Source organism: Pelobates fuscus, chromosome 1, assembly GCF_036172605.1.
Source record: "Pelobates fuscus isolate aPelFus1 chromosome 1, aPelFus1.pri, whole genome shotgun sequence".
Lineage (NCBI taxonomy): Eukaryota > Metazoa > Chordata > Amphibia > Anura > Pelobatidae > Pelobates > Pelobates fuscus.
Genome location: NC_086317.1, coordinates 496,431,529 through 496,457,004, shown reverse-complemented (window position 1 = coordinate 496,457,004; position 25,476 = coordinate 496,431,529). Strand labels below are relative to the sequence as shown.

Sequence of the window (25,476 nt, the reverse complement as noted above, 5' to 3'; positions counted from 1 at the left end):
AAACAGCTTAACAGGAAAAGCATACAATCAGCTTACACTCCTGGCAATCAGCATACAATCCAATTCCCCCAATAACGAGACGACACTTCGTTTTGAGGTCAAGCAGAACTGACGGGTCTGGGCAGGAGGACAGTGCAGTGCAATCAGTGCACTCCCCTCCTGTGGGTCACCAGTAGACTGGTGCACCTGCCCAGGATCAGAGCCGGTGCAAGGATTTTTGCCGCCCTAGACAAAATATAAATTTGCCGCCCCCCCCATGTGACATCACAATGCCCCACCCATATGATCTGCCATATGAACTAACGCCAGTGCTGCACACAGTGTGTGTTTACATTAAAAAGCCTGCAGGGACCAGCTATAGACACCAGAACCACTTCATTAGGCTATAGTGTCCCTTTAATGTGAGGTAAATTATAGATTAGTGTCACTAATAATATACTAGATTGCCTACTTACAATTAGATGAGGATGATGATGGGCTGCAATTTGGCTCTACTGGTCTGGTGTAGAACAGGATCTCTGGAGGCTGTTTGCAACTGTGGTCACAAAATTCAATGTTCTGGGAGAATTAGAAGCAGCTCCATTTTTGGGGGGCCTCTTACACAGCTCAAGGTCTGGGCCCCAGGGCCTGACGGTGAGTATGCCCATAAGGCCCACTCATAAGTCCACTTATATGTTCCACCCACCCATGAGCTCGCTCACACGGAGTGGAGTGTGTAGGGGATGTTTTATGTGTTATCTAATATGTGTGCTTATGGTATGTAGTGTATAGGGATACCAGTTTGTGCAGGTGATGCAGTGTGTTTGTGTGTAGTGGAAGCAGTGTGTATTTGTGTATAAGGGATGTATTATGTGTTTCTGGATGTGTGTAAGGGATGCATTGTGTGAATCTGTGTTTGTATGCATAAGGGATGCAAGGTGTGTGTCTGTATGTGTGTGCATTGAATGTAAGAGATGCATTGTGTTTCTGTGTGTATGTAAGAAAACAATGTGTGTGTTTGCATGTGTGTGTAAGGGTTTGCATTGTATGTTTCTGTGTATGTGTGCAAATGATGCATTGTCTTTGTGTGTAAGGGTTGCATTGTGTGTGTGTGTAATGGATGCATTGTGTGTTTCTCTGTGTGTAAGGGAAGCATGTTCTGTTTCTGTGTATGTATAGGGATGCATTGTGTGTTTCTGTGTATGTATAGGGATGCATTGTGTGTTTCTGTGTATGTATAGGGGTGCATTGTGTGTTTCTGTGTATGTGTGTGTGCGCGTAGTGTTAAAGAGCTCCCTGTCTTGCCCCCTGTCCTATAGAGCTGTCCCTTCTGTCCCTTAGAGCTCTCCCCTGCCCCTTAGTGGTCTCTCCTCTCCCCCACCCTCCCCTAGCGGTCTCTTCTCACACTCACCCACCCTCCCTGTGTTCTTCTCACTCCTCCCTCTGTGTGTTCTCACCCCACCTGTGTTCTTCTTACCCCCCCTCCTCCCTGTGTTCTTCTTACTCCCCCCCTTGTTCTTCTTACCCCCTTCTTCTTATTACTCCCCCCTTCTTCTTCTTAACCCTCCTACTTCTTCTTACCCCCTCTTCTTCTTCTTACCCCATTCTTCTTCTTACCCCCTCTTCTTCTTACCCCCTGTGTTTCTGTGTATGTATAGGGATGCATTGTGTGTGTGTGTGTGCGCGTAGTGTTAAAGAGCTCCCTGTCTTGCCCCCTGTCCTATAGAGCTGTCCCTTCTGTCCCTTAGAGCTCTCCCCTGCCCCTTAGTGGTCTCTCCTCTCCCCCACCCTCCCCTAGCGGTCTCTTCTCACACTCACCCACCCTCCCTGTGCTCTTCTCATCCCCCCTCCACCCTCCCTGTGTTCTTCTCACTCCTCCCTCTGTGTGTTCTCACCCCCCCTGTGTTCTTCTTACCCCCCCTCCTCCCTGTGTTCTTCTTACTCCCCCCCTTGTTCTTCTTACCCCCTTCTTCTTACCCCCTTCTTCTTCTTAACCCTCCTACTTCTTCTTACCCCATTCTTCTTCTTACCCCCTTCTTCTTCTTACCCCCTTCTTCTTACCCCCTTCTTCTTACCCCCCCTTCTTCTTCTTACTCCCCCCTCTTCTTCTTACTCCCCCCTCTTCTTACTCTCCCCTCCCTCTTCTTACTCTCCCCCCCTCCCCTCTTCTTACTCTCCCCCCTCCCCTCTTCTTACTCTCCCCCCTCCCCTCTTTTTACTCTCCCCCCTCCCCTCTTTTTACTCTCCCCCCTCCCCTCTTTTTACACTCTTGTCAGGGTACCTGTGGTCTCTACCTCCAAAAGAGGTAGAGACTTAGCTGTTCCACCATCCAGACGGTCTGATGACTCCCTTCCCCGCGGTCTATCCGGTCATGCAAGGCCGGCCGCGAGGGAGTGACTGCCTTTTACACCATCTAGGCAGGAAGTCATCATCAGGACACTCCCCCGGATCGACCTGTCAGTCAATTGCTGCAGGACCAATCAGGACGTCTCGGAGGTGTGGTTACTGCTCTGAACAGGGTATTTAACAGAGCTTCTTTCATTAGCTCATTGCCCTGTCGTGGTTCTAGCTTGTTCTAGTCACTCAGTGCTTGTGTATTCTATTATCCCTTTTGGTTTTGACCCGGCTTGTTTACCTTATTCTGCTTATCTCTGTTACCCTTGATTCGGCTTGTCTCTCGCTTACCTGTCTTCTGTTACCCTCGACCTTGGCTTGTCTTTGACCATTCTATACTATACTACTTACGTTAGTCCGGCCATTCTAAGGTCTGGTATACGTATCTGGCTACTGTTTGTACTCTGCGTGTTGGATCCCTGTCCCGATCCTGACATTACGACAGGGCCAATGGATCCTGCAAGTACAAACAGTCAGCTGGCTTCTCCTGATCCTAGGTTTGAAGCCATGGATCACAGAATGAATCAGATGGCGCTTGCGCTACAGGCTCTATTATCTCATGCCAATAACCCACCAGAGGAGATACGTAATACCCCTGTTTCTCCTGTCAGTTTAGGTCTAGAGGTAGCCACAGTGGGTGCTTCTTCTCGCATTACCCCCCCAGTACGCTATGGTGGGGCTCCTGAGAAGTGTCGTGGTTTTTTAAACCAAATTAGTATCCACTTTGAATTGCAACCCCGCTCTTATCCTACAGATAGGGCAAAGGTAGGATTTATTATCACCCTACTTATTGAGAAAGCTCTGAGATGGGCCAACCCACTATGGGAGAACGATAACCCATTAGTGTATAACTATAACGCATTTGTAGCTGCTTTTAGAAGAACATTTGATCCTCCAGGTAGAAAGGTTAATGCAGCCAGATTACTGTTGCGCCTGAGACAGGAGAACCGAACACTGGTGGATTATGCACTAGAGTTCAGGTCTCTGGCGTCAGAAGTCAAGTGGAATGAGCAGGCGTATATGGATGTATTTTTGAATGGCCTATCTGAAGTAATCCTTGATGAGGTTGCTACCAGAGAACTCCCTGAGAATTTAGAAGATTTAATTTTGTTCATCTCTCGTATAGATGAACGTTTAAGAGAGAGACAGAACACTCGAGAGAGGAACCGGAGACCTTCTTTTAGGTTAGCCCCCGCTTTTCCAAGTCCTGACTCCACGGTATCTTTGCTTCCTGAACCTATGCAGATAGGTTATACCCGCCTATCTGAGGAGGAAAGACAGTACAGGAGAAGAGAGGGTTTGTGTATGTATTGTGGAGCCAAGGGTCATTTACTCTCGAACTGTCCTAACCGTCCGGGAAACGCTCGCACCTAAGTCTCTCTAGAGGACAAGCCTTGGGTGTTTCTATTTTGTCCTCTACTCCTAATTATAAAGATCACAGGCTTCTGCTACCAGTTTCCTTAACTTTCCTTAATTTTATCGACCAAGCCTTTGCTATTAAGAACAATTTCCCATCCCAGCTAAGGGAGACACCCTTGGCCGTTGAGGCCATAGATGGTAGATCACTACTAGACCCTGTTATCTTTCGTGAAACCATACCCATTAGTTTAAATGTTGGTATCCTACACGTGGAGAATTTATCTCTTTTGCTCATTTCATCCCCTTCCGTTCCCATAGTTCTGGGGTACCCATGGTTGATGAAACATAACCCTATTATCGATTGGGAGTTAGGGGAGATACTCTCGTGGGGCCAGGGTTGCCAGGATAGGTGTTTATGCAAGGTTTCTCCATTAGCTAATGTTAACATACCTGAGACTCCTATTCAGTCCACAGAAAGACAGATACCAGACCTTTACCTAGACTTAAAGGCAGTATTTGACAAGAAGAATGCCGATTCTTTGCCGCCACACAGGCCATTTGATTGTAAAATTAAGCTTCTACCTGGGACTATGCCTCCGAGGGGCCATGTATATCCTTTGTCTGTTCAGGAAAACTTGGTTCTAGAGGAGTATATTCGGGAGAATTTAGAAAAGGGATTCATTAGGAGGTCTTCTTCCCCGGCCGGGGCTGGGTTCTTTTTCGTTAAGAAAAAGGATGGCACGCTGAGACCTTGTATCGATTACCGAGGCTTGAATAAAATAACTGTCAGAAATGCCTATCCTATTCCACTTATTACCGAGTTATTTGATCGTCTTAAGGGCTCCAAAATCTTCACCAAGTTAGATCTCAGAGGGGCATATAATTTGGTGAGAGTCCAGCAGGGACACGAGTGGATGATGGCGTTCAATACTCGGTACGGTCACTATGAATACACAGTTATGCCGTTTGGACTTTGCAATGCTCCTGCAGTATTTCAGGATCTGATTAATGAGGTACTTAGGGAGTTTCAACATGATTGTGTCATTGTCTACCTAGACGACATACTGATACACTCTAGGGAGATTGAAACTCACCATAGACAGGTCAGAGCGGTATTACAGAAACTTCTGCAACATGGTCTATACTGTAAATTGGAAAAATGCAGCTTTGATCAGTCTCAGATAGATTTTCTTGGTTACGTGATTTCTGGGGAAGGTTTTAAGATGGACCCTGACAAACTCCAGTCTATTTTAGATTGGCCATTACCTAAGGGACTCAAGGCTATTAAGAGGTTTATTGGTTTCTCCAATTATTATAGGCGCTTCATTAAGGGTTACTCGTCTATTATTGCGCCCATTACCAATATGACCAAACAGGGGGCAGAAACTAAGACGTGGTCTCCTGAAGCTCTTGCTGCTTTCAAGAGGCTCAAAGAACTTTTTGCTTCTGCTCCAATATTAGTCCATCCTGATACGACTTTGCCGTTTCTACTCGAGGTCGATGCCTCTGAGACAGGAGTAGGTGCGGTTCTGTCACAAAGATTAGCGGTAGATAAACCATTACACCCGTGTGGTTTTTTCTCCAGGAAACTTTCTGGGGCTGAGAGCAGATATGACATCGGAGACAGGGAACTGTTAGCAGTCATTAAAGCCTTAAAGGAGTGGAGACATTTGTTGGAGGGGACCCTACACCCTATTACGATTTTGACAGACCACAAAAACGTGTCATATATTGGGGAGGCTAAGCGCTTATCCTCTAGACAAGCTCGTTGGTCCTTATTCCTGACTCACTTCAATTATGTACTGACTTACAGACCTGGTTCTAAAAACTCTAAAGCCGATGCATTATCTCGCCAATATGAACCTTCTACTGTACCTGAACCAGTTCTTTCTTCTATAGTTCCGAAGTGCAATATCATTGCTAATACGAATCTCAGGATTCATTCTCCATTACTGGCCGAGATCATTAAGTTGCAACATCTCGCACCTAAACAGACCCCTGCGGGTCGTCATTTCGTTCCTCCTGCTTTTCAACTGGAACTTTTACAGTGTTTACATAATAGCAAGATGGCGGGACATCCTGGTATTCGCAAAACTTACGCCTTGATCTCTAAGGACTTCTGGTGGTCTACTTTACGGAGGGATGTTGAGGAGTTCATCGCTGCATGTGAAGTTTGTACTAAAACCAAACAACCCCATACGCTTCCATGTGGACTCCTGCAACCCTTGGAGGTTCCAGAGAAACCATGGTCCTGTTTGGCCATGGACTTTATTGTCGATCTACCTATCTCTAAAAGACAGACTGTTATCCTCACCGTGGTTGACAGGTTTACTAGGATGGCACACTTCATTCCCCTGCCTAAACTTCCATCTTCTCCCGAATTGGCAGAGATATTCGCCAAGGAGATTTTTCGCCTACATGGGATACCCTCTCAAATTGTATCGGACAGAGGCTCCCAATTTGTTTCCCGCTTTTGGAGGTCCTTCTGCTCTCAACTTGGTATTAAATTAAACTTTTCTTCTGCCTATCATCCTCAGTCTAACGGAGCTGCTGAACGTACCAACCGGAAAATTGAACAATATTTACGATGCTTTGTTTCTGAACACCAGGATGATTGGGTCGGTTTGATTCCTTGGGCGGAGTTTGCACACAACAATCTCGTTTGCGATTCTACTCATTCAAGCCCCTTCTTCATGAATTATGGTTTTCATCCGTCTATTCTTCCTTCGGATTCTCCTTCCCAGGGGGTGCCGTCGGTTGATGTTCATGTTGCCAATTTGAGGAAGTTGTGGGATCAAACTCGACAAATCCTTGTGCACAACTCTATGTTGGTCAAGAAACACGCTGATAAACGTAGAAGGGCGGCTCCGGTCTTTGTTCCAGGTGATAGGGTATGGCTGAGCACGAGGAACATCCGTTTAAAAGTGCCCTCCATGAAGTTCGCTCCTCGTTATATTGGACCCTACAGGGTGCTGACCCGTATCAATCCGGTTGCGTATCGTTTAGCTCTTCCTAATACCTTACGCATTCCGAACTCGTTTCACGTTTCATTGCTGAAACCACTCATATGTAACAGATTTTCCTCCACAATAGCCCCTCCTCGCTCCGTTCAGGTGGAGGGTCAGGAGGAGTATGAGGTCAACTCTATTATTGATTCTCGAATCTCCCGGGGGAGAGTACAATATCTGGTTGATTGGAAGGGATATGGTCCTGAGGAGAGGAGTTGGGTACCTCAGGAGGATGTTCATGCTCCCCGTCTCCGCAGGGCGTATCACTCTCGCTTCCCATCTCGTCCCGGTTCATTCCGCCCGGTGGGCGTATCTGAGAGGGGGGGTACTGTCAGGGTACCTGTGGTTTCTACCTCCAAAAGAGGTAGAGACTTAGCTGTTCCACCATCCAGACGGTCTGATGACTCCCTTCCCCGCGGTCTATCCGGTCATGCAAGGCCAGCCGCGAGGGAGTGACTGCCTTTTACACCATCTAGGCAGGAAGTCATCATCAGGACACTCCCCCGGATCGACCTGTCAGTCAATTGCTGCAGGACCAATCAGGACGTCTCGGAGGTGTGGTTACTGCTCTGAACAGGGTATTTAACAGAGCTTCTTTCATTAGCTCATTGCCCTGTCGTGGTTCTAGCTTGTTCTAGTCACTCAGTGCTTGTGTATTCTATTATCCCTTTTGGTTTTGACCCGGCTTGTTTACCTTATTCTGCTTATCTCTGTTACCCTTGATTCGGCTTGTCTCTCGCTTACCTGTCTTCTGTTACCCTCGACCTCGGCTGACCATTCTATACTATACTACTTACGTTAGTCCGGCCATTCTAAGGTCCGGTATACGTATCTGGCTACTGTTTGTACTCTGCGTGTTGGATCCCTGTCCCGATCCTGACAACTCTCCCCCCCTCCCCTCTTTTTTCTCCCCCTCCCCTCTTCTTACTCTCCCCCCTCCCCTCTTTTTACTCTCCCCCCTCCCCTCTTTTTACTCTCCCCCCTCCCCTCTTTTTACTCTCCCCCCCTCCCCTCTTTTTACTCTCCCCCCTCCCCTCTTTTTACTCTCCCCCCTCCCCTCTTTTAACTCTCCCCCCTCCCCTCTTTTAACTCTCCCCCCTCCCCTCTTTTAACTCTCCCCCCTCCCCTCTTTTTACTCTCCCCCCTCCTCTCTTTTTACTCCCCCCCCCTCTTCTCACACTCCCCTCTCCCCTCTTCTTACTCTCCCCCCCTCCCCTCTTTTTACTCTCCCCCCTCCCCTCTTTTTACCCCCTCCCCTGTAGGTGGCCGAGCTGCACTCCAGTCCCGGCCGGAGTGATAGGAAGGTGCTCAGTGTGCACCTTCCTGTCAGTCCGGCCGGGTACAGGAAACAGAAACTCCTGTTCCGCGCGGAACAGGAGTTTCTGTTTCCTGTACCCGGCCGGACTGACAGGAAGTGCACACTCAGTGTGCACCTTCCCATCACTCCGGCCGGGACCGCGGACTGGAGTGCAGCTCGGCCACCTACAGGGGAGGGGAGGGAGGGAAAAGCTGCTGCAGCCGCCTGAGCGCTCTTTACAGAGCGCTCGGCGGCTGCAGCATTTAAAGGGCCGGCCGGCCGCGGCCGGTCCTAAAATAATTTCGGGCGGCCTGGGGGGCAATTGCCTCCCTGCCCCCCGGCCCTGCCCGCCCCTGGCAATCCCTTTAGTGATTATAGCTGTCCCCTACAAACATCGAGGCTGCAATTTAGAGGGTCAAGTCATTTTGTTTAATTGGCACCAAATGGCCTTCTTTTATGGAGGTTTTCCTTACATGGGACCACCCACAGGGTTTTACAGAACAACCAATAACACACGAACATTACAGAAAACACTCCCAGCAATTACACACAAATTTCTCCCCTCTGCCTGTGATATAATTATGGTACACAATGGGTTAACATAATTATCACAGACAGTAAAAATACAGTTTTTACACATACCCTGTAACTTTAAAACCATACACCAAATCTTCATAAAAACATATTTAGAATCAGCATACTTTAAATATAAACATAACCAAAAATCATACAAATCCATCCAGTGGATAATAAGTTAGCGGGGAGTCCTTTATGACCGACTAGTCTATTTCAGGCTGATTCGTGCATTTGGCTCAGTGAGTTCAAACTGCCGAATGGGACTTGGTCTCGGCGGCTGAAAGTTCAGTATGGGAGAATAATATGAAAATAAAATGGATATTATACAAGCACATCCATTCTATATACACGCAGCACATCCATTCTATATACACGCAGCACATCCATTCTATATACATGCAGCACATCCATTCTATATACATGCAGCACATCCATTCTATATACACGCAGCACATCCATTCTATATACATGCAGCACATCCATTCTATATACATGCAGCACATCCATTCTATATACATGCAGCACATCCATTCTATATACATGCAGCACATCCATTCTATATACATGCAGCACATCCATTCTATATACACGCAGCACATCCATTCTATATACATGCAGCACATCCATTCTATATACACGCAGCACATCCATTCTATATACATGCAGCACATCCATTCTATATACATGCAGCACATCCATTCTATATACATGCAGCACATCCATTCTATAAACATGCAGCACATCCATTCTATATACATGCAGCACATCCATTCTATATACATGCAGCACATCCATTCTATATACATGCAGCACATCCATTCTATATACACGCAGCACATCCATTCTATATACATGCAGCACATCCATTCTATATACACGCAGCACATCCATTCTATATACATGCAGCACATCCATTCTATATACATGCAGCACATCCATTCTATATACATGCAGCACATCCATTCTATATACACGCAGCACATCCATTCTATATACATGCAGCACATCCATTCTATATACACGCAGCACATCCATTCTATATACATGCAGCACATCCATTCTATATACATGCAGCACATCCATTCTAACTGTGGGATTTTCATATTTAAGGATACCAAAATAGGAAGTTCACTACTAAACACAGCTCCCTCCATAATCTGATACCTTTAAATATGGCAATCATATATATGTATATAGAACTTATGTGCTACATGTATATAGAATGTATATGCTGTATGTATATAGAATGTATGTGTCACATGTACAATGTATGTGATGCATGTATATAGAATGTACATGCTACGTGCATATTAAAATGTATGTGATATACACAATATAACAAATTAAGGGATTATCTACTAAACAGCTGAAATAGCAACATTAAGTAATTCCCTCTACTTAGCTTAGCTCTTTCAGTTGCTTACTAGAAAACTCCCTAATTTGCAATTTTAATTAAAACAAATGGATCCAAAATAATTAATTTCAATTCATTCTACATTTGTTCGTTTTGGTTTCTGTCAATTCTGACACTTCCAGATTACCAGATGTCAAGAACGTTGGTATTTCAGATACCAGTTTGTTCGTTTTCTCACGAACTGCTAGAGGCCGAGTGATTATAGCTCGCAGTTCGGGAGTTGATTCGAACTTTCTCCAGATGAAATTACAGCATGCATGTAAATCCCCCAAGTAATCAGACGCATACCCAAACATCAGCCTAAACTAGATGAAGGGTACAACAGGAATGCCAACTGGCTGGTTTATATGCAACTCCCCTTGCAAGGGGTTTCCCAACTCCCATTCCCGGGGCATTCCCTGCTGGACCTGAGAGGAGACTTGGTTACAGTAAACATAGACAAATGATCTCGATACAGAAAAACTTACAATACAAAAATATCCCAAAAGTACCCCCGAAATGCATGAAAACAAGTCACATCCCCTGATAGCCCCAATCTGGGTGACCAACATATCCAAAAAATCCCCCAGATAGGTGGAGGGGTTCGGGAATTTCCTGGAAGTCACTTATTTGACCGACCGCACACATGATCTTAGGCCCAAAACAGTTCCACAGTTTCAGAGGTAGGGGTCGGTCCATTTCGGGAGCTTTAAACCCAACAAATCCACAAACTGTTCCCCTGGCACATGGGTTGCGTTTGTTCCCCTAGTTCGTGCCTCTCCTGGCTGGTCGGTTTAAAGAAGCAGGCGTTTGCGAAGTTGCCCAGTGTTCGGAAAGTTGAGTGGCCGATTTTAGTTCCAGACACTCGACGACCAAGTCCTGCTGCCTCTTTTCGTGCAACAAAATGGCCGCACGTGGCTTTCGGCCATACAAACGGTGGCTGCACAGAGAGAGCACTTTGTAGCGGTGCTCAGCGGCGTACATACTGCGGTCGCAGGGGTCACAACTGCAACCAGGCCCGTCACTCCAGGGGGCCCGGCTGCCCTGCGGTGGACCTGAGTGGGGACACAGGACAAGTAAAGAGTTCACAAACTCCTCCTCTGTGCCTGGGAGATAATTGAGTAAGAACAAATCTTTAATTACATTATCTCCCAGGTATAGAAAATATACAATATTGTAAAACAACATAAAACATATTTTAATATCTCAGAACTCCACGAAAGTTAATTCACCGAATAGCAGGGATCTGAGTGCCACCTTTGTCAAAATATCACTCAGATCCGTTCGGTAGATTAAGAACGCCATTTGAGTGTTTAGCCCGGTCGGCCACGAGATGAAGCCCCAAAATGAACCGAACTCAGGGGCCACACAGATAGGAGTTCGGTTAACAAACGAGGGGTAGGACAGCCGAACAAAGGGAAGGGAAAAGGGAAATTCTGATACACACTTAATCTGTGGTTTTCTTTGTAGTTAATGAGCCAGGGGGGTGGTCGGTGTTCGATAGTTTTATCAACCAAACGAGGAAAATCAAAGTTAACAAACAAAATGTGTAGTTTCTTCACACCGGATTCCAACAAATTAGGATGAAGTTCAATTTAGAATGAACTAATTGCACTTACTGTGACGAACCCTCCAGTCACCTTAGCTGTTTAAATGTCTCCCTGCCCAGCGCCCTTTCCTGGACTATTCCTATGTTTAAGTCACCCTGTATCCATTCTGCAGGGTGTGTGTGTGTAATGTGGTTTTTGGGGTTAAATGTTAGTGTACTCTCCTGTCTTCCTAATGCTTACAATCCACTAGGTGGATTTGGCTGCGGAGCCTGTACAGCGCCACCTGTTGGTTGCACGGATCTAGCAACAGCTATATGCACTACCTGAATGGTCAGAATAGCTAATTTGCATATTCAGGTAGATTTGGATATTGCTAATTCTGCAGGCAGGAGAGATATTTTGTGTTTAATATTGTCTTCTCCACCCCTTTATAAATATGTTGCTATGTTATTATTATTATTATTATTATTATTATTGTGACGAGACCAATCTCGCCACTGTGCATTGGAGGAGCCTGGTTGCCCGCCTGCTGCCTTTAGACTATGGCCCCATGTTGAAACACTTGATTTTCCCCTGCAAAGACACAAAAGCCGGGTCATTCGGTGCTTGCCCTGTTTGAGCGGTGATACCCCAGATAGCTATGCCATGGAGCCCATTCATATAATAAAAGACTATGGGAAAGACTTTGGCTCCATGGCAATTGAACTGTATGTGTGTGATCTGAGCGCCATTCAGTAATAATGTGCACTCAGATCTGAGCTATCTGGGGATATGTTGAATGTACCTGTTTTTTGCAATGGCTGCACAGTTATATATTTTTTATGTAATTTATTGTCTTTTGCTGCCATGTGTTCAATGGAGTTTTGCCTCTGTCCTTGGAGATAATTGGATTACTTCCCAATTATCTCCATGATAGAAGACTCTGTGGAACTGGTTTTGGACAGAAAAGCCATGCTTCATTTGGTCACAAAGGACTACAATCTTTCTTTTGAACCACTGGACCAATTTGTATGATTTTGATGTATGTTGGTATTTGGAGTATGCTGATTCAGAAAATGTAAGTGAATGATTCACATTTATGTGAATGTGATGCATACTTTTAAAGTTATGAATAATGTGGAAAAACTGTATTTCTCTGCCTGTGATAATTACATTACCCATTGTGTAAGGTAATTGTATCACAGGCAGAGGGGAGGATTTTGTGTGGGAGTGTCTGAGTGTATGGTGCATGTTTATTAGTTGTTTTCCAAAACCCTGTGGGTGGTACTAATGTGTTAGAATGTGTATATAAGAACAATATAACCACAGCTCTGGCTGTTCCTGCTTGACCCTCAACACGGAGCCTTGTCTCGTTCTTGGGGGGGGATTTATGGTATGCTGTTCCAGACGGACTGCTAGGAGTGTAAACCTATTTATATGGGTTTTCCTATTCGGCTATTAACAGCATTCGTATGGTTCCGGTTCAGCTGTTTACGACATTCATATGGTTTCCTGTTTGGCAAATTGGTGACTTTGGTAGCTCCCTGTGTATCTGGAAGGGGAATATCCTCTAAACAGCGTTTAACCCCTTTTATGCCCGGGATGCTGTTACAATTATTAATTCCCTGTATGTTTTCTGACATGTTTTGGTTGTTTGTATTTTATTAAGTGTGTCACAGCAAGCCCTATGTAATGAACGTTTTAATCCCAAGTAAAATACAGTATTACATGTTAGTTCCTTCTGGAACTTATGTCCTGTGTGGATTTTTAGGCCTTGGATAAGTCAAGAGAGCTAGGCCTGATAGCTGCAAGTGCCTTTGAAAAGGCAATAGCAAGCACTATAAACAGAGCTCTAGAGGAATATGCGGAGGGAACGATACCTGCCTGTAAGAAGGGCTGCAGTGGTATAGGCAGAGGGGACAATACCTGCCTGGAAGGAGAGCTGCGGACTAGTCGGGTGGAAAAGCTACAGAGGGACCCCAGTCCAGTGCGGCAACTGGGGCAGAGATGTTTGAGGTTTCCCGGTTCCAGCTAGGGAGCGTGCTTGGCGGATGTTCACAGTCGGGGCACAGGGAGCTCCATCACACACGTGTCTATGGGCTTCCAGACTTTAGCTCTGCTGAAGAAGCCATCTCCGAAAGTCTCAAATCATATCTCAGGAGAAGTACCCCGACCGGGTACCTCCGACAAGCCTGCTTGCTAGCTCTCCACCGTGACACAGGAGTGCTTCAGCCCCTAGCCTCCGCAGCTTGGCTGGGGTCTCAACAACGCTTCCCGCCCTGGAAGTAAAGCTTCAAATGATTAAACTCTCCCGCAGAGAGTATAGCTGATCCACCCAAGGGGGTCTACAAACAATCCAATCCAAGCCCCTCACAGAGATCGCTGTGCCTGGGAGATAATTGAGTTAAAGACCGGTAAGCTAATCATCTACCAGGAACAGGGAGCCAAACACAAAACATAAAAAACATAAAAGTACCTAGAGTTTGGTTCCATTCAATTGAAGTGAAAGTGCCAAACCAAGGGCAATGAGGGAAAGCTGCTAATGGCGGCTGTGTAGGGTAACTACCAAACGGGGTCTCTGACCTGGACCATAGTCTGTGGGCAGGAGGCCAGCTTCCACACTCCCCCAGGACTTGTGGCAAACATTTGTGGGAATGAGCATTTGTCACACCATACATAGCATAGCTTGTTTTGAAAAAAAAATTCATTTGGAAAAACTGACCAATAATGGGTTATTTGACTACAGTTCTTTCAGTTAATTTCTCATAATGAGTCTACTCACCAGCAACTGTTTCTTGGTAAGCAACCAACATCGCCATCTAACTGGACCCCAGTCTGCCAATGGAGACCAGTGCTGACTGTTACATGTCCTAGGACCATATCTGCTGTTGGGAGGTGTCGACTGCACAGTCTTCTTGGCCCTCACTTTGACCTTTGGCAGATATTCTTGAATCATGGCAATTGCTATACATTGAAGCCATAGAGGCTACTCATGAATACATGTATGCATCTATGCAGACACCCTAGGTTAAACATTCAGGAACTTGCAAAACAATGTTTGAAGATTTAATTCACAGTGGTACTGTCAGCCGATGTTCATGTTATGGCCATCACTACTAGTAATGTCTAACCAGGTTAGTAACGCACAGTTCAAACATTACCCATAACACAAATTTGGATAATGTTACCTAATGTGGCCTTGATGTGAACACAGGAGATGGTGAAACCAACAGTTGTGATGCTCTCCTTCAAACTGAGAATTCTCTCCTGCCAGGACTGTGTTCTCAGGATGAGGTCTTCGTATGTTTGTGGTGGGCTTCCTCTGAGCTTCTCCAACATTCCTAGAGACCAGTTCTGTATGAAATCCTTAACTTCACAGAACCAAGAGTGTTCCACACAGAACCGCTGCACCTCACACAGAGATACCTAGAAAACAGAAAACAGAGAGGTCACTAACCTGTAGCAGTACTCACTCACTCGTGTTATGTTCACATTCAGTACTCTCTGCAGAGTTTCATTTATCTCCATTACTCTCCACATGGTCTTCAACACCTCCAGCAATCTGCAGATTCTAATTTATTTACAAGATGCTCAGTCTTCCATCAGCACTCTAAGAGAGGTCTCATCTAGCTCCATGAATATCTGCTTTCCTTTAGAACTCTATTCAGTATATTATTTTACTCCAGTACTCTAACATGTCATTCTCATCCAGCACTCTCCACAATCTCCTTTTCCACTACTGTGACTCCAGAACTTTCTAGATCGTCTCTGCAGAATATCACCCCCACAGCACCCTATAAAATTCTACTCCCCCCCCCAGCACCCTACACAACTACTTCCCCCAGAACCCTACAACATTCTAATCCCCTCCAGCACGCTACACAAATCTACTTCCTTCCGGCACGCTACACAATTCTACTACTCCCCAGCACCTAACACATTTCTACCCCCTCCAATTCTCCTCTGGCACCATACACAATTCTACTACCACCCCAGCACCCTACACAATTCTACCCCCCCTTCAGTACCTACACAATTCTACTCCCCTCCCAGCACTCTACACAATGCTACCCCCCTCTCCCTACACAATGCTACTACCCCTCCAGCACCTCTCCCAGCACCATACACAATGCTACTCCCCCCTCCCTACACAATGCTACTACCCCTCCAGCACCCTACACAATGCTACTCCCCCAGTACCCTACACAATGCTACTCCCCCTCCAGCACCCTACACAATGCTACTCCCCCCAGCACCCTACACAATGCTACTCCCCCTCCAGCACCCTACACAATGCTACTCCCCCCAGCACCCTACACAATGCTACTCCCCCTCCAGCACCCTACACAATGCTACTACCCCCAGCACCCTACACAATTCTACTCCCCCCTCCAGCACGCTACACAATAAATGGATATTTGTTGAAAGTTGCAACATTAGTATAATCAAAAGGAAACAAAGTATAGACATAAGCCGCCTTGTATGGCAGTGTGTAATAATAATTTCTCTATCCAACACACATAGCACTATGTAGGCTTTATTTGTTGCCTCTATAGGGAAATGTATTGCTAAATAATTTAACAGACAGTGTACAACTAAGAGTTTCTTGGTGGGTCCAATATAACACCCTCGACAATCTCAGAAAATCTATTTTAGCAGCAACACAAAACTATTGTAAAAGAGGAGATAGAACTAACCCAGTGTCAGGCATTCTGCCTGCTTACCTGTAGGCTTGGCTCCAGGTGGTGCAATCTCCTCCATCATTACGTCTGACGATGCATGCTTGTGTGCAGCATGTATATATATGCAGCTGAACAAACTACTGAATTTGAAATTCAGCAGAACAAATTTGGCGCATTTAAGTGATGTCAGAGGTCAGATTAGGAAGGTCAAGCATCTTCCACTAATAGTGGTCAATTCCAAGTGGAATTGGACCAATCAGACGTAAGTGATGCCTATTTATACTTACCTTTCCCATTCCTTTACTGTTGGGTTAAGATAGTATTTGGAGATCACACAGTAACTCGTGTAGGTGTGATTTATAGGCCCCCAGGACAAATAGAAGAGTTAGATAATCTACTAGTTGAGGAAATAGCTAAAATGACAATGAAGGGGGAAGTTATCACCATGGGTGGCTTTAATCTGCCTGATGTGAATTGGAAATCCAAAATAGCTGCTTGTGCCAGGAGCACACATATTCTAAACTCCCTACTGGGATTGTATCTAAAACAACTCGTTAAGGAACCAACTTGTAAGGAGGCCATACTAGATTTAGTGTTAACAAATGGAGATTTGGCATCAGTTATGACTGTAGGTAAAAGTTTAGGATCCAGTGATCATCAGTCAGTGTGGTTTAATATAGGAACTGAGTCCTACCACACAAAAACAAAAGTTTAGACTTTAGAAAAACAGACTTTTCTAAAATTAGAATATGTGTAAAGGAGTCATTATCATACTGGAGGAATTTAAATGGAGTCCAAGAGAAATGGGATTATTTAAAAGTTGCACTGCTGAAGGCAACACGCTTGTCAGTGAAAGTAAAAAAATTAAGAAACCACTGTGGTACTCCGCAGATGTGGCCAAAATAGTAAAAAAACAAAAAGTTAGCTTTTATTAATTATTTTTAAAAAAACAGAGTGAGGAAGACAGACAGATCTATAGGCAGGATGAGGCTAAGCAAGTTATAAGAGTTTCCAAATCAATCACAGAGGAGAAAAGAGCACAATCAGTAATAAAGGGGATAACATTTTTTATAGATACATAAATGAGAAAAGGAAAGTAAAACAAGGATTAGTTAGATTAAAAGCAAAAGAAGGAAGGTATGTAGAAGAGGATAAAGGTCTAGCTGACTGCCACAATTAATATTTTTGTTCAGTATTTACAGATGAAAATGAAGGAAAGGGGCCTCAGGAAAAAGGATAAATGAGTCATTTATTACACGTGAGTTTACAGAGGAAGAGGTTCTATTTCAACTGTCAAAAGTAAAGACAAATAAGTTGATGGGGCCTGATGCAATACACCCAAAGTTCTTAAAAGAGCTTAGTGGTGTACTAGCAAACCCATTAACAGATTTATTTAACCAATCATTGATAACAGGAGTAGTCCCAGAAGATTGGAAATTAGCGAATGGTGTACCCATTCACAGGAAAGGTAATAGGGAGGAGTCGGGCAACTATAGGCCAGTAAGCCTTACTTCAGTAGTGGGGAAAGTGATGGAAACCATGTTAAAGGATAGGATTGTTGAACATCTAAAACACATGGATTTCAAGATCAGAGACAACATGGATTTACTTCAGGGAGATCATGCCAAACTGATCTTATTGATTTTTTTGATTGGGTAACTAAAATTATAGATCAGGGTGGTGCGGTAGACATTGCTTACCTAGATTTCAGTAAGGCTTTTGACACTGTTGCACATAGAAGGCTCATCAATAAACTGCAATCTTTAAGTTTGGATTCCAATATTGTTGAGTGGGTTAGTCAGTGGCTGAGTGACAGGCAACAGAGGGTTGTAGTCAATGGAGTATATTCGAAGCTTGGGCTTGTCACCAGTGGGGTACCTCAGGGATCTGTACTTGGACCCATTCTCTTTAATATTTTTATTAGTGATATTGCAGAAGGTCTTGATTGTAAGGTATGTCTTTTTGCGGATGATACTAAGATATGTAATAGGGTTGATGTTCCAGGAGGGATAAACCAAATGGCTAATGATTTAGGTAAACTAGAAAAATGGTCAGAGTTGCGGCAACTGACATTTAATGTGGATAAGTGCAAGATAATGCATCTTGGACGTAAAAACCCAAGGGCAGAGTACAGAATATTTGATAGACTCCTAACCTCAACATCTGAGGAAAGGGATTTAGGGTGATTATTTCTGATGACTTAAAGGTAGGCAGACAATGTAACAGAGCAGCAGGAAATGCTAGCAGAATGTTTGGTTGAATAGGGAGAGGCATTAGCAGTAGAAAGAGGGAAGTGCTCATGACATTGTACAGAACACTGGTGAGACCTCACTTGGAGTATTGTACGCAGTACTGGAGACCGTATCTTCAGAAGGATATTGATACCTTAGAGAGAGTTCAGAGAAGGGCTACTAAACTGGTTCATGGATTGCAGGATAAAACTTACCAGGAAAGGTTAAAGGATCTTAACATGTATAGCTTGGAGGAAAGACGAGACAGGGGGGATATGATAGAAACATTTAAATACATAAAGGGAATCAACACAGTAAAGGAGGAGACTATATTTAAAAGAAGAAAAACTACCACAACAAGAGGACATAGTCTTAAATTAGAGGGACAAAGGTTTAAAAATAATATCAGGAAGTATTACTTTACTGAGAGGGTAGTGGATGCATGGAATAGCCTTCCAGCTGAAGTGGTATAGGTTAACACAGTAAAGGAGTTTAAGCATGCGTGGGATAGGCATAAGGCTATCCTAACTATAAGATAAGGCCAAGGACTAATGAAAGTATTTAGAAAACTGGGCAGACTAGATGGGCCGAATGGTTCTTATCTGCCGTCACATTCTATGTTTCTATGTTTCTATGTTAACCTTGTGGGGAAAACTGTATAAAAGACCAAGCTGTTCAATAAACCCTCAGATCTGCTGTTCCCTTTTGTGATTGGAGGGGAACTGCTATACTCTGTATACTCTCCTGGGTTCTAATCACTAGCTCTTCTAAGGGCTGTTCCTTATACACTCTCCCCACACGGTCCTGGATGTCAGAGGTTCATACAGGGTGGAAGAAAGATGGCAAGATTCCAGTTAAGCTATGACGGTTGTGGAGTCTGCGGTGGTTGTATAACTGGTGCGGTGCTTATAGTCCTCGGCGTCAGCTAGGAAGCATCCATTAATGGAGGTGCCCAGTCGGGGTGCCAGGTGATCCGTTACAGTATGTTTCAACCCTGTAATCCCTTCCCGGAGTGCCAAGCTCCAAAGGTTACCCATCGTAACGGAGCTTCCTGTACCCCGGCAACGGATGCTCTTAGTGCTCACTGAGGACTCCAAGCACTCCACCAGACACCATCAGCACTGCAGTCCTTACGTCCAGCGTTACAGCTTGGCTGGGAACTTGCTGTCCTCCACCCACTCGGACTCAAGACCAGGATCAGTCATCCAGTGGGTGAACCTCTCCTAATCCAGAGAGCATAAAAGAGCTCTTAAAAGAGCTAGTGATTATAATTCCAGGGGGAGTATAGCGATATAGCAAACCCCAGGGTAGATACAGCCTTTTCCCCCACATATGTTGAGGGTAAAACAGGAACTGAATTTTAATGGAGGCACACTGGCCTTTTATGCAAGTTTTCCAACAAGGGGGACACCCAGGTGGACCTTGTTGAGCACAGGTACACAAAGTGAATAAACCAGTAAAAACAGAGTCATACAGTGGGACACTCCCATACACAAACAATAGAATCCCTCCTCTGTGCTTGGGAGATAATTGAATCAGGAACTGTACTAATCTAACCCAATTATCTCCAAGCACAGAAAAATATAAAATTTTATGAAACCCCAAAAAGTACCTTAACTCCTTAAGGACACATGACATGTGTGGCATGTCATGATTCCCTTTTATCCCAGAAGTTTAGTCCTTAAAGGGACACTCCAGGCACCTAGACCACTTCTGCCCATTGGAGTGGTCTGGGTGCCAACTCCCACTGCTCCTAACCCTGCAACTGTAATTATTGCAGTTTTTTATAACTAATAGACAGCCACTAGAGGTCACTTCCTCCTTCATAGCACAGGAAACCTGTGCTAGAGCGTCGCTGGACGTCCTCACGCTGTGTGAGGACCTCCAGCGTCGCTCATTTCCCCATAGGAAAGCATTGAAATTATTTTTCAATGCTTTCCTATGGGTAGCGCTAATGCGAATGCTCCTTGGCCGGTGGGCGGGATCAGTCTCGCCCGCCAGCCGACGCAATGGAGAGGCGGAGCGGCGCGGAGGAGACGCTGCCTCAGGTAAGTGACTGAAGGGGTTTTCACCCCTTCAGTAACCGGGGATTGGGGGGTGGGAAGGAGAGGGACCCTCCAGTGCCAGGAAAACGGATTGTTAAAAACACATAAAACCCCACAAAATAAAGTTACATCCCCTGATAGCCCTTATCTGGGTGAACAACATATCCAAAAATCACCCAGGAATTTCCTGGAAGTCATAGTTTTGACCGACAGTGCACATGGTCCTATGCCCAAAACAGTTCCAGGGAATTAGGGCCAACGGTCGATCGCTCTTTATGGAGTACAAAAGTACTTACATTATATGAATGGAGCCTTTTAAAGTGTATTGGGCAAGGTATTATGCAGGGCCCATAGTCACATGGTAGGAAGCAAGCAAACAGGCCCCTCAAAAAAACTGTGGCGCTACACCCACCCTGTATGTAATGTGTTTTAATGTGTGTCCCTGTGTACTGTTGGTATATGTAACCCAACCCCCACTGCCTGGGATTGTGTTGTCCTAAATGGAGATCCCCTGCGGGGGTCTGTGCATCAAATAAGCCTGTTTGCAATAAAGATTGTCAGTGTTTTAACCTCCAGAATTGTGTGTCGTCTGGTTACTGGAGCTGTTTCAGCCTGCAGGGAGATTCAACGGGGAGAGTTAGTTCCCCTATGTGACGAACTGAGCCTCGTCATGTATTCTTGGAGGGGTCAGCCTCTTACCAAAAGACTATGGGCCCTTTAAAACCTATGTGAACATAATTATCATTTGTTTCCCCCTCCCCTTTTTCCTTTCTGTAACCCCAATTGGCATTCATTCTATTTTGAATTTTTTTAATAAAAAACAGATATTTGAAAAAAAACAACAACTGTGTGAGCAAACTTGGTTTGTGGGATTTTGTATTTGGTTCGGGAACCGAACAGCCACATGAACCGGAGACCACCCTGGAGCTTGTTAAGCCTAATTGCTACTTTGTAGCAATTTCCACCACAGTGTTCTAAGTGTTCGTCCGGGTGTCCGCAATTCCAATGGATGACCACGAGGTGGCGGGCATCTTGTTCCCGTGAACACAGGCAGCGGTGTTTGGGCATTAATCTCATGGAACTGAAAATGAACACAGCTGGACTTCCAGCATCGCCTGCGTTCGGTTCTACAACACTTTTAAAGGCGCTGTTCGGTGGAAACGTTCCCACGAACAAGGGGATCAAGCTCCAAGGCAAGACTATTGACTCTGTTCGGTAGTTTGTTCGTTTTCAAACTACCGAACTAGACCGACCGCAAGCCCTGTGTAGCGGAGAGCTGCTATTACACAGGTTATCTCCACTTAAGATCCCAGTAAGGCTCAGGAACAAGTATTAGAAATCCATAAGGCAATAATTCCAGCAGGCAAAACAATCCAACAATATCCCAACATCAATCGCAATGACTGGACGACACACAGCATCAGGAGCAGAACTGAACTTTTAATCACTCAGATTCCTTATAAAGGGTTCTCCCATGCAAGGGAGGGATTTACAGTAATTGGTACAGTAGCCAATGGTACAATAGTTACCTCCCATACATCTCCTCCCCTCAGTGTGACACATAATCCACTTATACATGCTACAGTTTTACCCGGTTTCTGGATGTACCCTAAAACAGCCAGGTACAATTATCTAAGTGGCACCCCCTGGTAGCCCTGATCTGGGTGACCAACATATTCAAAATTCACCCAGATCGGACCAGGGGTTCGGGAGTTAGATGGAAGAGACAATTTGGTCTTCGTTCGGGAGGTAAAATAAACATAAATCCTTGGCATCCACTGTTAAAATGGTATTTGTCTGAATACCCTTGTTCGGTACTTTAAATTCACCAAACGAGGGGCTGGTTGGCCCCTCAGTTCGGGAGTTGTGGAGCTCTGGAGGTCTCAGCGGTGTTCGGGTAATTGAGTGTCCGATTTGAGTTCCAGACACTCGACGACCAAACACCGCTGAGGTTTCGTGCGTAAGAGGGCCCCGCCACGTGTTCGTATGCCGAACGGCGGCCAACCAGATACATCTATAAAGTACCGATTGTACCAATTAATGTGCGGTTAGAGAAGTGTGCAAGCCTAATAAGGTACACACTTCTCTCTGGGGTGGACTACTGGTTCGGTAGTTTTCATTCGTATGGAATACGGATGAAAACTAACAAACAAACATACGAATGCTGCATACAATTTCAGTTATACAGGAAAATAAACACACAAATTGCATTTTTAACATAACCCTTAAAGACAGTCCAATGCCATCCGCTACACCCTGATTCTCTGGAACTGTTTTGGGCATGGGACCATGCGGGGGCAGTCGGTCAAATTATGACTTTTAGATATGTTGGCCACTTTGGATATGTTTGTGGGGGTTTGGTGTGTTTTAAGGTATTTTGGGGGTTTTGTAAAATTTATGTTTTCTGTGCCTGGAGATAATTGAGTTTAGTACACTGCTGACTCAATTATCTCACAGGCACAGGGGAGAGATTGACCTATTTTGTATGGGAGTGTCCTGGACCTTAGAGCCAATGTAATTGTGTATATGTTTTTACTGTAGTCTACTCGCTGGTCCAGGGGGGAGTGCCCTTTGCTTGGAGACCTGCATATAAGGCCAGTTCTGGCTGCCATTAAACAGATTTGTTTTACCCTTCATGAGTCTAGGCTCATGTTTGGGGGATTGGAGAGCTATATTTACTCTGGGGCCTGCTGGTCAGCCTCTTACTTGTCTGCCTGTGTGTGTGTGTGTGACTGCCTATGTGTGACTGTATGGGCCGAGTGGTTCTTATCTGCCGTCACATTCTATGTCTGTGTGTGTTTGTGTGTGTATGTGTGGCTGTCTGCCTGTGTGTGTGTGTGTGTGACTGCCTATTTCTGATTGTCTGGGCAGACTAGATGGGCCGAATGGTTCTTATCTGCCGTCACATTCTATGTCTGTGTAGGTGGCTGTCTGTGTGTGACTGCCTGCGTGTGTTTGTGTGTGTGTATGGCTGTCTGCCTGTGTGTGTGTGTGACAGGGTGTGTGGGAAGGGGGAAGGGGAGGGGGAGGAGTGGGGGACGGAAAGGGGGGGCGCTGTGAAGATTTTTCGCACAGGGCGCACAAAGGCCTAAGGCCGGCCCTGTACACACATAATGACATGCATACAGATAGACATACATGCATACAGACATGCATACAGACATACAGACAGACATACATTCATACAGACACTGACATCCATACATACACACATTCATAATGACATACATACACTGACATTCATACACACATAATGACATGCATACATACACACAGACAGACAGACATACATACACACAGACAGACATACACACACAGCTCATTTTCCAGCCACCCTCCTGTCGGCTGGCAGTCGGCTGGCTCTCCCTCTTCATTGCCGGGCGCGCGCTCCTCCCACACGGAGTGAGCTGGGAGGAAATGACCACTTACTCCCAGCAGCACTTGCGCTGCGGCGCCATTTTTATTTTATTTTTTAAAGGGGCCTGGTCGCGCTTTACCACGGCCACAGCGCTGACCGGGCCCCTGAAGATATGCGGCCCATCGGGTGGCCCTAAGTGCATGGGCCACTCAATGGACCCCATCAGCGTGCGGCCCTGGTGCAAGTGCACCGGCGGCAGTTCCGCCGCTACACGTGGGGCCCGGACGGCAACCGTTATGGGTCTACCCACTGGAAGCTGGATCCTGGTCTTAGGTCAAGGGTGGGTGGAGGACAGCGAGACACCAACCAAACTGCGGCGGTTTGTGGAGATGGTTATGGTGACCGGTGCAGTGCTTATGGTACTCAAGGATTAATAGGAAGCAGCAATTGATAGAGGGACCCAGTCGGGGTGCCAGGTGGTCCGTCACACCCTACCCGTTTCCCCTGGTTCCAGATAGGAAGCAACCCTAGGAACCCAGCCGGAGTACAGGGAGCTCCGCTCTTTCCCTCTGCAGCGGCCACCCAGGGAAGCACTCATTAAAGGAACACTATAGTCACCTAAATTACTTTAGCTAAATAAAGCAGTTTTAGTGTATAGATCATTCCCCTGCAATTTCACTGCTCAATTCACTGTCATTTAGGAGTTAAATTACTTTGTTTCTGTTTATGCAGCCCTAGCCACACCTCCCCTGGCTATGATTGACAGAGCCTGCATGAAAAAAAAAAAAACTTGTTTCACTTTCAAACAGATGTAATTTACCTTAAATAATTGTATCTCAATCTCTATTGAACTTTAATCACATACAGGAGGCTCTTGCAGGGTCTAGCAAGCTATTAACATAGCAGGGGATAAGAAAATCTTAATTAAACAGAACTAGCAATAAAGAAAGCCTAAATAGGGCTCTCTTTACAGGAAGTGTTTATGGAAGGCTGTGCAAGTCACATGCAGGGAGGTGTGACTAGGGTTCATAAACAAAGGGATTTAACTCCTAAATGACAGAGGATTGAGCAGTGAGGCTGCAGGGGCATGTTCTATACACCAAAACTGCTTCATTAAGCTAAAGTTGTTCCGGTGACTATAGTGTCCCTTTAATTGTTTCCCTTGTGGTTTGCGGTTTCAACACTTATGTTGCGAGGTGATTGGGAGGCGTGAACATTCTATACTAACATTCTAAATCCGGTATTGGGGTGGTCCCCGTTTGGGAGGTGAATAAATCCCCTTTGTGGGAGCGCTCCCGAACGGGGGGCAGGCATAACAAATGAAAATACAGGGAAAATACATTTGAAAGAGAGGGAAAATCCACGAACAGAGAGGAGCGCTCCTGGGTCTCTTAATCTGACACGTGCAGATACACACACATGTATACACACAGAAACATAAACAGACACACAAATGTATTCAAACACAGACACACAGACCCACAGATACACAGACCCACAGATACACATACAGACACATATGCAAATACACATAGACACATACACACACAGAATGTACATTTTTAGCCACCCTCCTGTCTCCTCCATGGGGTCCACTCTGTTGCATGAAGCTGTTTAGAGTATTC

General features: G+C 45.3%; 1 protein-coding gene across 1 annotated transcript in view; it reads right to left on the bottom strand.

Moving 5' to 3' along the window:
* LOC134586278 (dynein heavy chain domain-containing protein 1-like) overlaps positions 1-25,476 on the bottom strand; it is a 153,749-nt gene that overhangs the window by 92,743 nt on the left and 35,530 nt on the right. Inside the window, exon 6 of the mRNA XM_063441766.1 lies at positions 14,724-14,961. Coding sequence (XP_063297836.1) covers positions 14,724-14,961 — 238 coding nt within the window. The remainder of the gene's footprint in view (positions 1-14,723; positions 14,962-25,476) is intronic.